We start from the raw sequence: 13,621 nt of genomic DNA on the forward strand, positions 1-13,621 counted from the left end.
CCTTGATTGTGGGCTTCTAACTCCCAGGAGTATGCAAAAATAAATCTGTTCTTTAGTGCTCTCAGCTATAGCATTTTGTTATGGCTGTCCAAGTAGACTAATGCATCATTCATCAACAGCTCTTCCTTACAATGGCTTATTTCATTCTCCATTTGCAATATTTTGTATTCTTTACCTTGCCCTGTCTGTTGCCCTTAACATCATGTCTGGGGTATGGTAAAACATCTATAATTAGCACCTGTTATTGTTATTTTTCACTGCTGTTATTTTTGTTGTTATTCTTGTCATTCTATTACTCTGTTATTATTAAAATGTTATTCTATTCTGAAAAAATGATCTTGTATGTATTTTCATGCAATTATATATTTTTCAGGGGCCTTATTCTTTCTGCCATCAGGATTATTTCTAGGGCTTAGTACCTATGCATAAATGGAGGAAGAGAGAGAGAGAGAGAAAAGGAAAGGAAAAACATTTGCAGCACAGCACTTGTGAAGCTTCCTCCCTGCAGATGGGACACAAACAATTGAAGTTGGGTCCTTGTCCGTAGTGACATATGCACTCTACCAGGTGCACTTCCACCCAACCCACAATGTAATTTATTTACCAGATCCCTCTGTTCAGCATTTTAGACAGATTCCAGATCTTTGGTATTTATAAATAGTACTATGTCACTGGTGGGATTTCTACCCCTGTAAGTTATCCTGATGGAGGCCCAGCAATAAAATATTCAATTTAAGTTATTCAGAGGTGTCTGCTGTTGACTAATGAATGAAAACAAACATAAGCAAACATTAATGGTCTAATGGAGTCAATGATACTGTAACAGTAATAGATAGTATCCATTTCCTACTGGTTAAGCCCTTGGACTTTTTTTTTTTTAATCTTCATTTCTTTATTTTGGGTAGAGGCAAAGAGAAATTGAGAGGGGAGGGGGAGATTAAGAGGGAGAGAAACCTGGGTCCTTGCATATTGTATTGTGTGCACTTAACCAGGTGGACCATTGCCTGGCCCCGCCCTTGACTTTTTTTTATCTTTATCTTTCTTTGTCTTTATCTTCTGTAATTTTATGAGTACGTATTACCATGCTCATTTTACAGATAATGAAACTGAAATCCAGAAACATCTTCCAAGGTCCCTCAATGATTGAATTGTCTTGAAGCCATTTTTATTTTACTCCAAAACCTGTGTTCTTGACCTATGTTTTCTACTTGAGAGATGGGGCTTACATCCTATTCTATCACTCACCTTGTACCAGTCACTTAATGCTCTAGTACTTAGATTCCTTATTTATTTAATGGAGGCAACATGTGACAACCTGCCCAGTATCTCTCCCAGAATCAGGGTTAAGGTCAAATGTGATGGAAATCACACAGCTAGGAAGTGTTATTTCTCAGTTTATATTAATCGCTCTGGTCTAGTTATATGTGACTGACCTATCCAGGAGGCTGTTAGAGAAAATTTTATAATCACTGTACATTTTGATTTAATGGTTGCAGTAGCAACGTGGAAACTATTTTCCTTTTACAGTATCACTCTCACCTCCAGTCCATTTAATAATAAACCATCTGCTACAAAAAAAAGCAATGGTAAATGCAGAGAAATTTCCCTGGCTTGAATTATTTTTATTGGAGCATGTTATTTTTGGCTATAAAAACCTTCTGTTTTTATAAAAGGGCTAGGGAGCACCCTGCTGAACAGGTGGCATTAACAAATCAAATCTGTTCCATCATGCAGAACCTGCTGGGTTTACATTTCCTCTGACATGTAGAGAGGGACCCTCTGTTCCCACCCGACAGTCCCCTTTGCGGCATCCTTTCCACATACCTAGCTCAGGCACCTGCAGGGCCACTCACCTCCCAGAGCTGCATTATCTGTGTATGTTGTGGTCATTGTTATTTTAGCTGCCAGTAATTAGGGACATAAGGCTTTTGACTCATTTACTAGTGCATATTCCTTCATGGAAACTCACACTTGTGCTGGAATATTTTTTATTCCAGGCCAGGACCTCCCACAGCTGGGGATCGATGTCCATGTGTCTCCTCTCATGAAGCCCCTCCCAGGGTGGGTTCTTCACTTTCAGGCCAGTCTCTTCTCCTCGCCCAGAACCAGGGTTTCACACCACAGGGTTTGTGTGGCAATGCCTGAGGATATGTCACTTGTCACAACTGGGGTTGGAGATACTATTGGCATCTAGTGTTAAGAGGTAAGGCTACTACTGTTAAGCCTCCTACCACGCACAGGACAAGAAAGAATTTTCTGACCCAAAATGTTAGTGGTGGCAAGGCTGAACAATAAGAGCTTGGAACAGTGAGCTCACACATGAACACTACCTGGGCACTGTCTAAAAGAAAGAAAAGGAAGAAAGGAAGGAGGGAAAGAAATACGGCATAAGGGTTATGCAAAAGACTCTCTTGCCTGCATCTCCAAGGTCCCATATTCATTCCCTAGCACCACTGACATCTCCTTCTTCTTCCTCTTCCTCTTCCTCTTCTTCCTCTTCCTCTTCCTCTTCTTCTTCTTCCTCCTCTTCCTCTTCTTCTTCCTCTTCTCCTCCTTCTTTTCTCTCTCTCTCTCTCTCTCTCTTTCTGCTTCTCTTTTTATCCCTTTCTCATTTAAATAAAAAAGAAAGAGGAAAGAGGGAGAAAATGAAAAGAAAAAACCAATGCACATACACACATGCATACTGTTCACTAAGACCCTTTCAGTAATAGGCAGACAATAGGAAACAACTTCAGTGTTTATCGGGTGGGATGATTAAACTACTGTGGTCTAGCCAGACACCAGGACACTAACTTGGAGGTTGTTAAAAAGATTGACTCTGGAATGATGAAAATGTATGGTAACTAGAGAGAAGTGACAGTTTCACAAGATTATGAATACACTAATGCCACTGAATTATTCACTTTTAAAATTATGTCTTTTAATGTAATGTCAGTTTTGTGTCAATGCATCTAGGAGTGAATTTTATATGTTGACATGGACAGATTTGTTTTCTGTGGATGTTAACAAATTCATGGTTAAAGTTTGGAAAGATCTAGAGCAAACCTAATAGCCATTGTTTTTGAGAAACAGACATGAAAAAATGGGAGGGTGTGTACTAAACTTTATATTTTTATGTAGCTGTGAAAATTTAAAGTTAGTGTACATCACTTTCAAAAAGGGAAGTGGGGAGAATTCTTAAAGGACAGGCATTATTTCTTCCTAGGATGGTGTTCAGCATGCATGTTAGTTGGTATTTTTCAAGTTGACAGAAGCTCTACTGAGGTTAATAAAACAGAAAGAAGAGTCTAGTAGTCCTTAGGCTAAGGACCTTCTTCCTATCTTTAAGCACAGTAGGATCCAAGGCTTAAACAGTTTGATGAAACTTGCTCCTTCTCTTCTTCCCTTCATCATCATCTGACTCCATCTGTCATTATGTTTGTCCCTTTACTCTTTCCTAGAGCCTAGAGAAGACAGTCTTCCATGTATTCAGAAAGAGTTGCTGAGAGAGATGCCTACTTATGTTCTCTTCTGAACTCATGTTCCTAAAAGGGAAAAGGTTCTTTCACTCTTTTCCTAGTGAACGATGCAACACTTTTTGGGGTATCATGTCCTCCCTGAATCAGGGTAGAGTTGTGTGGTTGGTCTGGCATGGGGGAAGAACCTATATGGAATACCCAAGAATAATGAGAGTTTCTCTTCCTGGAAAGAGGAAAGCCAAAGAACTTACCAGATAGGGCACATATCTTAGCATGCCTGAGACCAAGGGTAGAACCATGGCACCACATAGGAGCTGTTATAGCACCAGAGGAAGCTTAGTGTTAGATCTCATCCTCTCTTTCTCAGAATGAAAAAGCAGCAACATAGAGTGGTGAAATCATGTATGCATAAGGGCCCAGCTCTGCCAAAATATATAAAGAAGGAAAGTAGGTATGCTGGGAAATTTTTAAATAATTTTTTTGGGGACAGGCTTAAACACAGTGGGTTGGGCATGCATGGCACAATGTGCAAGGACCAGCTCAGGGGTCTGGGTATCCAGATCCCCACCTGCAGGAGGGTCACTTCACAGGCAGGGAAGTAGGTCTGCAGGTGTCTATCTTTCTCTCCTTCTCTCTGTTTTCCTTCCTCTCTTGATTTCTCTCTGTCCTATCTAACAACAATGGCAGTGGCAGCAATAACAACAGCAACATGGGTAATGAAATGGGAAGAATGGCCTCCAGGAGCACGGAGCTCCAGTGATAACCCTAGAGAAAAAAAAAAAGTCTTTGTTTTAGGTAAATGAGAAAGAGAGAGAGATACAGAGATACAGAGAGAGAAAAACATCAGAATACTGTTCAGTGTGGTTATGGGGGACTGAAGCTGGAACTTTGGAGCCTCAGGTATGAAATTCTTTAGCATTAACATTGTCTTGTCTCCCCAACCTTGGTCACTTGTTTTTAAAGGGCATCTGTTACCATTAACCCTTATTCTTCTAAAGAGAGGAGATGTTCACTGGGGGGGGGGGGGGGGGATAGAGCCCTTTGTTTGTCTTTAAGCTGCTTTGCACTTGAGTTTGGCCTGAAATTCACTGATATTCATGTGCATTTGGTATCTAGATCTCCCAGAGCTTGTATGATGATACCTTCTTGCTACATTCACCTTAGCATGTAGGCTCACCAATGGCCCAATTACCAAAGACCCGTGGCACTTCCTCATTTCTTTGTCAATGTCTGACATATTTCCTTCCATGGAAGATGCTCAAAAGACCCACTGTGACACCTTGTTTTTCTCTTTGTGCAGCGCTCCATTAGCTTCCGCAGTGAGAGCCGTCCTGACATTCTCAACCCCCGGCCCTGGTCCAGAAATGCCTCCTCATCCAGCACAAAGCGGAGGGATAGCAAGTTGTGGAGTGAGACCTTCGATGTCTGTGTCAATCAGGTGCTCACGTCCAAGGAGATCAAACGTCAGGAGGTAGGCTTGGGGTCTGGGGAGCTGTTGTGTGTCAGGCACAGGTAGGGTCTGCACCCCATCTCCAGATTAGTTCTTCACTGCATTTGTAGATGGACAAATGGGGTATCAGTTATTATGGAAGGAACTGAGAATTCAGCATCTAGCTAGGGGTGAAGGGTGTGAACTCACCACAGGAAAACAAAACAAACAAAAAACCCAAAGTAGGGAGTTGGGCAGTAGCACAGCAGGTTAAGGACAGGTGGCACAAAGCTCAAGGACCAGTACAAGGATCCTGGTTGGAGCCCCCAGCTCCCCACATGCAGGTGAATTGCTTCACAAGCATTGAAGCAGGACTGCAGGTGTCTATCTTTCTCTCTGTCTTCCCCTCCTCTCTCCATTTCTCTCTATCCTATCCAACAACGACGACATCAGTAACAACAACAATAACTACAACAATAAAACAACAAGGGCAACAAAAGGGGATAAATAAGTATTTTTTAAAAACCCAAAGTTTGAAAATCTTAAATTTACAAGAAGATAAATCAAGAAGTGGTTTAGGGTAGGGTTCTGAGATCACAAAAATAATCACTAGTGTCCTGAGAGGTGGTGCAATGTGGTTAAGACACTGGACTCTGGAGCATGGGGTCCTGTGTTCAATCCCCAACATCACTTTTTCCAGAGTGATCCTCTGGTTCTCTCTCCCCTCCTCCTCTCTCATTAATGAATAATAAAAAAAACAAATCTTTTAAAAAATCACTTTAGTAATGTTTATTTACTTTTAGTTTTTATAATATTTTTTTGATCTTATAAGAAAGAGAGAGACCATGGCTCTACTCTGGCATATACAGTGTTGGGGGCCAAACCCAGAACTTCACATAATACAAACCACTTCCCTAGCCACAATAACATGTTAATAGTAACTTCTAGAATGTTCTAATGTTCTTATGAAATTTTGGTTGGGTGTTTCAGTCTTGTGGGAAACTTTTCTATGAGGTGTAGTTAATTTCATTCTCTGCACATTTTCTGTATTCAGGAGTCCTAGTTAACTGTGTACACTCTATGTAGAGACTTTACTATGTGCCAGTCTCTGCCAAGCACTTCAGATGTATATCATCTAATAAAGTCCTTAGGATCACCCCTTTAATGGAGAGCTAAACATTGTGAGTTTTTAGATTTTTGTTTTTTACTTTGATTCTTAGAATTTGTCTTGTAGGCCCACTAGTACACAGATGTAAAGATGTATGTGCAAGGCTATTCCTCACAGTCATACTTGTAATAGTGCTAGGCATAACCTGATCCCCAATTCACAAGGAATGATTAAATAATGAATATCCAGGCATGGAACACTGTAACTTCTGAAACACAAGAGCTGAGAAGTGCGCATGTATGAGTGTGTGTAAGTAAATAAAGCAAAGTACTCAGGTAACTGGTGACATTGCTTCATCCTTGGAGGGGGTATAGGTAAAGAAAGAAGGAGGTACGAGAGTCGGGCGGTAGCGCAGCAGGTTAAGTGCACGTGGCACAAAATGCAAGTACTGGCATAAGGATCCTGGTTTGAGCCCCTAGCTCCCCACCTGCAGGGGAGTCACTTCACAGGTGGTGAAGCACGTCTTCAGGTGTCTATCTTTCTCTTTCCCTCTCTGTCTTCCCCACCTCTCTCCGTTTCTTTTTTTTTCTTTATTTCTTTATTGGGGAATTAATGTTTTACATTCAACAGTAAATACAACAGTTTGTACATGCATAACATTCCCCAGTTTCCCATATAACAATACAACCCCCACTAGGTCCTTTATCATCCTTCATGGACCTGTGTTCTCCCCAAACACGCACCCCAGAGTCTTTTACTTTGGTGCGATATGCCAATTCCATTTCAAGTTCTACTTGTGTTTTCTTTTCTGATCCTGTTTTTCAACTTCTGCCTGAGAGTGAGATCATCCCATATTCATCCTTCTGTTTCTGACTTATTTCACTTAACATGAATTTTTCAAGCTTCATCCAAGATCGGCTGAAAACGCTGAAGTCACCATTTTTTACAGCTGAGTAGTATTCCATTGTGTATATATACCACAACTTGCTCAGCCACTCATCTGTTGTTGAACACCTGGGTTGCTTCCAGGTTTTGGCTATCACAAATTGTGCTGCCAAGAACATATGTGTACACAGATCTTTTTGGATGGATGTGGTGGGTTCCTTAGGATATATCCCCAGGAGAGGAATTGCAGGATCATAGGGTAGGTCCATTTCTAGCCTTCTGAGAGTTCTCCAGACTGATCTCCACAGAGGTTGGACCAATTTACATTCCCACCAGCAGTGTAGGAGGGTTCCTTTGACCCCACAACCTCTCCAGCATTTGCTGCTTTTCTGATGTATGACATTCTCACAGGAGTGAAGTGGTATCTCATTGTTGTCTTTATTTGCACTTCTCTGACAATCAGACACTTGGAGCATTTTTTCATGTGTTTCTCGGCCTTTTGGATCTCTTCTGTGGTCAATATTCTGTCCATGTCCTCCCCCCATTTTTGGATGGGGTTATTTGTTAGCTTGTTGTTGAGTTTGGCAAGCTCTTTATGTATGTTGGTTATTAAACTCTTATCTGATGTATGGCATGTAAAGATCTTCTCCCATTGTGTGAGAGGTCTCTTGGTTTGGGTAGTGGTTTCTTTTGCTGTGAAGAAGCTTTTGAATTTGATGTAGTCCTATAGGTTTATACTTGCCTTAGTCTTCTTTGTAATTGGATTCATTTCATTGAAGATGTCTTTAAAATTGATGCAGAAAAGAGTTCTGCCAATATTTTCCTCTAAGTATCTGATAGTTTGTGGTCCAGCATCCAAGTCCTTGATTCACTTGGAATTTATATTTGTATTTGGTGAAATACAGTGGTTCAGTTTCATTCTTCTGCATGTTTCAACCCATTGTTTCCAACACCATTTGTTGAAGAGACTCTGCTTTCCCCATTTAATAGTCTGGGCACCTTTGTCAAAGATTAGAAGTCCATACTTGTGGGGCTTCACTTCTGGACTCTCAATTCTATTCCACTGGTCAGTGTGTCTATTCATGTTCCAGTACCAAGCAGTTTTGATGACAATGGCCCTATAATACAGTTTGAAATCTGGGAGTGCGATGCCTCTGGTTCTGTTCTTTTTTCTCAAGATTGTTTTGGCAATTCTAGGTCTTTTCTGGTTCCAGATAAACATTTGTAGCATTTGTTCTATTCTCCTAAAAAATGTGCTTGGGATCTTGATGGGGATAGCATTAAATTTGTAGATAGCTCTGGGTAGTATATTCATTTTGATGATGTTAATTCTTCCAACCCATGAACATGAAATATCTTTCCACTTCTTTGTGTCTTTTTCAATTTCTTTGAGTAGTGACTCATAATTTTCAGTATACAAGTCTTTCACTTCTTTGGTTAGGTTTACTCCTAGATATTTTATTGTTTTTGTTGCTATAGTAAAAGGAATTGATTTCTGGATTTCAATTTCTTCTAACTTAGTGTTTGCATAGAGGAATGCCACTGACTTTTGAATGTTAATTTTATAGCCTGACACCTTACTGTATTGCCTGATGATTTCCAAAAGCTTCTTGCTGGATTCCTTAGGTTTTTCCATGCATACTATCATGTCATCTGCAAATAAGGAGAGTTTGACTTCTTCTCTTCCAATCTGTATCCCTTGAATTCCTTGCTCCTGCCTGATTGTTATGGCAAGAGCTTCCAACACTATGTTGAATAGTAATGGTGATAGTGGGCAGCCCTGTCTAGTACCTGATCTGAATGGAAATGCTTCCAGTTTTTCACCATTGAGTATGATGTTGGCTGTAGGTTTGCTATATATAGACTCCACTATCTTGAGGAATTTTCCATCTATTTCCATTTTTTGTAGTGTTTTGATCATAAAGGGATGTTGTATTTTGTCAAAGGCATGTGGTTTTTGACCATGTGGTTTTTGGTCTTGGTTTGTTGATGTGGCTCTCTCCATTTCTATCTGTCCTATCCAACAACAATGACATCAACAACAACAATATCTACAACAACAATAAAAAACAAGGGCAACAAAAGGGGAGATAGATAACATATAAAAAGAAAGAAAGAAGTAACTAGAAAGAGAGAGAAGAAAGAAGCAGGTAAGAGGATGAGTTTTTGACCAATCATGAGTGTTTACCCCAGTAATGAACTGTGAGTTCTGAACCATGTCAGTGTATTATGTATTATAGATGACAAATAAGATATTTAAAAATAGCAAATGGGCTGGGGAGATAGCTTCATGCCTGAGACCCTGAGTTCTAAGATTCACTCCTCAGTACCACCATAAGCCAAAGATGGGCAGTGCTCTGGTCTCTCTCCCTCTATTTCTCTTTTTCTCTATATCTCTCTCATTAAAATTTAATAAATAAAATATTTTTAAAAAATAAAATGTACTGGGACTGGGCAGTGGCTTATCCAGTAGAGCACACATGCTATACCATATGCAAGGACCTGGGCTCAAGGCCCCTACTTACAGGGAGGAAGCTTTATGATTGGTTCAGCAGTGCTGCAGGTTCTCTCCTGTCTGTCTCTCTGTATACATGTATCTCACCTTCTGTATCTCTTTCTGTCTCTCACTCTCTAAATAAATGAAAAGATTTAGTAGCTTCCAGAAGCAGTGGAGTCATGCAGACATCAAGCCATAGAGATAACCTTGGTGGTAAAATAAATATATAAACATTTAGAAATAGCATGCACTGAAACAATCCTCTGAAGAAATATGGTAAAATATTAGCAATGATGAACAGGATGGTATTATGGGTAGTAAAAAGGTTTCTTTAGGCTAGCAAAATACCTCACATAGAGTGTGCTGCTTTGCCATGTGCACAACCCAAGTTCACTCCTAGTCCCCCTCCACACTAAAGAAAGCTTTGGTGCTGTGGGCTTTTTCTTTTCTCTCTTCCTCTCCTTTTCCCTCCCCCCTTCTCTCTCTCTCTCTCTTTCTCTCTCTCTCTCTCTGTCTGCATCTGTCTACTTAAAAGAAATGTTTTCCCAGCAAGGGCAACAAAAGGGAAGATAAATAAATATTTTAAAAAATTTAAAAAAGAAAAAAATGTTTGCCTCTTTATACTTTTCTGTGTTTTCTCAAGTGTCAATAATATGTAGCCTGTACCACCTGATTGTGGGAAGGAGGGAGAGTGGGACTGATTCTACAGATGAGATTATTAAGATCATACATTTAGTCTCATGGCATGGATTCAAACCTAGGTCCTGCCCTCCTCCAAAGTCCATACTATTCATGGTGATATTACTGCCCCTCCACAGACCCCTGACAGTGATCTACTTCCCACCGTGAGGTTCTATGATTTCACTGTCCCAGGAACCAGGTAGGCCTATTCTAGTAAAAGTAGATGTATGAAGAAATCTAAGGAAGGCCCCCAAGTGAGGCTAGTTAATTGTATTGTATCCACACATCACCCAGTTTTCATGTGTTCTATAGTTAAATAAAATGCCAACACTGGAGGAAGCTGGGTTATAGGTACACAGGACTTCTCTGTTCTAGTTTTGCAACTTTTCATATGAGTCTATGATTATTTTAAACTAAGAGACTAAAGGAATGAGATGGAGGCCTTACTTGGTCTCAGGAGGGGTGACTGTGCACTGGCCTTTACTGAGGTGTCCTGCCTCTCCCGCCTTGCCTAAGAACACACTCACTGTCTGCATTCCACCAGGCCCAGAGGTGGAGGATGTGCTCCAAGCCAGCTCACTTCTTCCCTCTTGTCTGAAAGAAATGCAGTAACCCCCAAACCATCACCACAATCATGTCACCTTTTCTTCAAGTAGTATTTCTTCAAGTAGAGTTCAATAGCTCTTAAATCACAGTGGCTCATTAGAAATGATCCATTTATACACTCTTACACACAGGCAGCTACATACTTTTATTATTGTACCTTGCAGGGCTGAGAAGTAATTTAGAATGAATTAACTTTATCAGAAACTTAGAGTGATAAAATATTGGAGTCTCCTTCCTCAAGACAGTGGCTGATAGGATTGAAGGTTTCTCTTAAGATCTACCTTCTGTTGAATAGAAAGAAGAGATGTTGTGAAGACAAGATTAATAATGCTGCCATTTCCACCACTGAGAACAGATCCCAACTCATTCATTATGATTGTCCCTCACAACAAAGATGACTCAAGAGTAATTATTTTATCTCAGATAGTTCCCTCTCACTCAGCTACATCAAACTTCTGTGTGAGAAAAGATAACTTGTTAGATTAGAGACATTTGTGGAATCTTTTTCTCCCACAAGAAGATAAGTGCATTATACAGGGGGTTCACACTATCTTTCCCCTTTTTTTTCTTTTTTTGGTTTAGCAGCTGACCACTGGATTTCTTTTATTATTATTATTATTATTATTATTATTATTATTATTAATTTCTTTATTGGGGAATTAATATTTTACATTCAACAGTAAATACAATAGTTTGTACATGCATAATATTCCCCAGTTTCCCATTTAACAATACAGCCCCCACTAGGTCCTCTGTCATCCTTCTTGGACCTGTATTCTCCCCACCCACCCATCCCAGAGTCTTTTACTTTGTTGTGATACGCCAATTCCATTTCAGGTTCTACTTTTTTTGGTTTTTTTCTGATCTTAGTTTTCAACTTCTGCCTGAGAGTGAGATCATCCCATATTCATCCTTCTGTTTCTGACTTATTTCACTTAACATGAATTTTTCAAGGTCCATCCAAGATCGGCTGAAAACGCTGAAGTCACCATCTTTTACAGCTGAGTAGTATTCCATTGTGTATATATACCACAACTTGCTCAGCCACTCATCTGTTGTTGGACACCTGGGTTGCTTCCAGGTTTTGGCTATCACAAATTGTGCTGCCAAGAACATATGTGTACACAGATCTTTTTGGATGGATGTGGTGGGTTCCTTACGATATATCCCCAGGAGAGGAATTGCAGGATCATAGGGTAGGTCCATTTCTAGCCTTCTGAGAGTTCTCCAGACTGATCTCCACAGAGGTTGGACCAATTTACATTCCCACCAGCAGTGTAGGAGGGTTCCTTTGACCCCACAACCTCTCCAGCATTTGCTGCTTTTCTGATGTATGACATTCTCACAGGAGTGAAGTGGTATCTCATTGTTGTCTTTATTTGCACTTCTCTGACAACCAGACACTTGGAGCATTTTTTCATGTGTTTCTCAGCCTTCTGGATCTCTTCTGTGGTGAATATTCTGTCCATGTCCTCCCCCCATTTTTGGATGGGGTTATTTGTTTTCTTGTTGTTGAGTTTGGCAAGCTCTTTATGTATGTTGGTTATTAAACTCTTATCTGATGTATGGCATGTAAAGATCTTCTCCCATTGTGTGAGAGGTCTCTTGGTTTGGGTAGTGGTTTCTTTTGCTGTGAAGAAGCTTTTGAATTTGATGTAGTCCCATAGGTTTATACTTGCCTTAGTCTTCTTTGTAATTGGATTCGTTTCATTGAAGATGTCTTTAAAATTTATGCGGGAAAGAATTCTGCCAATATTTTCCTCTAAGTATCTGATAGTTTCTGGTCTAACATCCAAGTCCTTGATCCACCTGGAATTTATATTTGTATTTGGTGAAATACAGTGGTTCAGTTTCATTCTTCTGCATGTTTCAACCCATTTTTTTCCATCACCATTTGTTGAAGAGACTGCTTCCCCCATTTAATAATCTGGGCCCCTTTGTCAAAGATTAGATGTCCATAGGTGTGGCGCTATCTTTCCTTTTTTAAAGGCATATCTTTGCTTCTCTCTTTTTTAATTTGATAAGATAGAAATTGATAGGGGAGAGAGAGAGTGAAAGAGACAGAAAGATATCTGCAGCGGTACTCATGAAGCATTGCTCCTTCAGGTGGGGAGGCTGGGAAGGAAACTTGAACCCCAGTCACATGGTAACCATGTTCTCAGCTGGGTGCATCACTGTCTGACCTATAGTATCTTTCCTTTGTAGATTTTGCTACATTTTGCTGCAAGTTAATTTAACTTTTGTTGTGTATTTCATATGTGATATAAAAATAGTTTGTTCGGAAATCTTTTAAGGTACTTAAAAGATTTAAGGTAGCTTGGGAACTTTGAGAGCTGAAGCCATAACTGTGTAAATTGGATCTCTTATGAAGGAGTTCAGTGAATGTGCTCTCTTCTTGCAGGCAATTTTTGAACTTTCTCAAGGAGAAGAAGACTTGATCGAGGACTTAAAATTGGCAAAAAAGGTAAATTTAAATTAGCGGGCATTTGCATAGCCTCGCATTTTCCCCCCTATGAGTAATTTCAGAATTCTAAGTGTGTTTTGTGAGAATTCTCTATATGACTAAGAGGCATCATAAAAAATTGAGAAGAGCCTGCAGAAACCCAGTTTGGGCAAACAGGAAGGTTTGCCCAACCTGGAACATTTAGGGGCTCTCCCATGAAGGGTCTGATGTACCTCAAAGAACCCTTCATTTTAATCAGAACGTGTGTGTGGACTTCTGGCTTCACAAGTATTTCATTATCCTGGAAGGCAGATACAAGGAGAGACTCTATGGCTACCCAAAGCAGGAATTGGGCCCATGTTTTGGAAATAATCATCTGACTCTCCCAAGTAGACACAATAGCTAAAGCAAAATTGCATGCTATCATCTAAACTGTTTAAAGAAGCTGGCTTTTCAGTCACATGACTGAAAACCTTCTTCAAAAGTCTCTAGACAAGTGACTTTCATGAAAGCT

At 40.0% G+C, this 13,621-nt stretch overlaps 1 protein-coding gene across 11 annotated transcripts in view; it reads left to right on the forward strand.

Moving 5' to 3' along the window:
• ARHGEF3 (Rho guanine nucleotide exchange factor 3) overlaps positions 1-13,621 on the forward strand; it is a 337,446-nt gene that overhangs the window by 294,407 nt on the left and 29,418 nt on the right. For all 11 annotated transcript variants that reach the window (XM_060203100.1, XM_060203099.1, XM_060203097.1 and 8 more), the window contains 2 exons: positions 4,759-4,929; positions 13,066-13,128. In XM_060203100.1, coding sequence (XP_060059083.1) covers positions 4,759-4,929; positions 13,066-13,128 — 234 coding nt within the window. The remainder of the gene's footprint in view (positions 1-4,758; positions 4,930-13,065; positions 13,129-13,621) is intronic.

This window comes from Erinaceus europaeus, chromosome 12 (genome assembly GCF_950295315.1).
Source record: "Erinaceus europaeus chromosome 12, mEriEur2.1, whole genome shotgun sequence".
Classification (NCBI taxonomy): Eukaryota; Metazoa; Chordata; class Mammalia; order Eulipotyphla; family Erinaceidae; genus Erinaceus; species Erinaceus europaeus.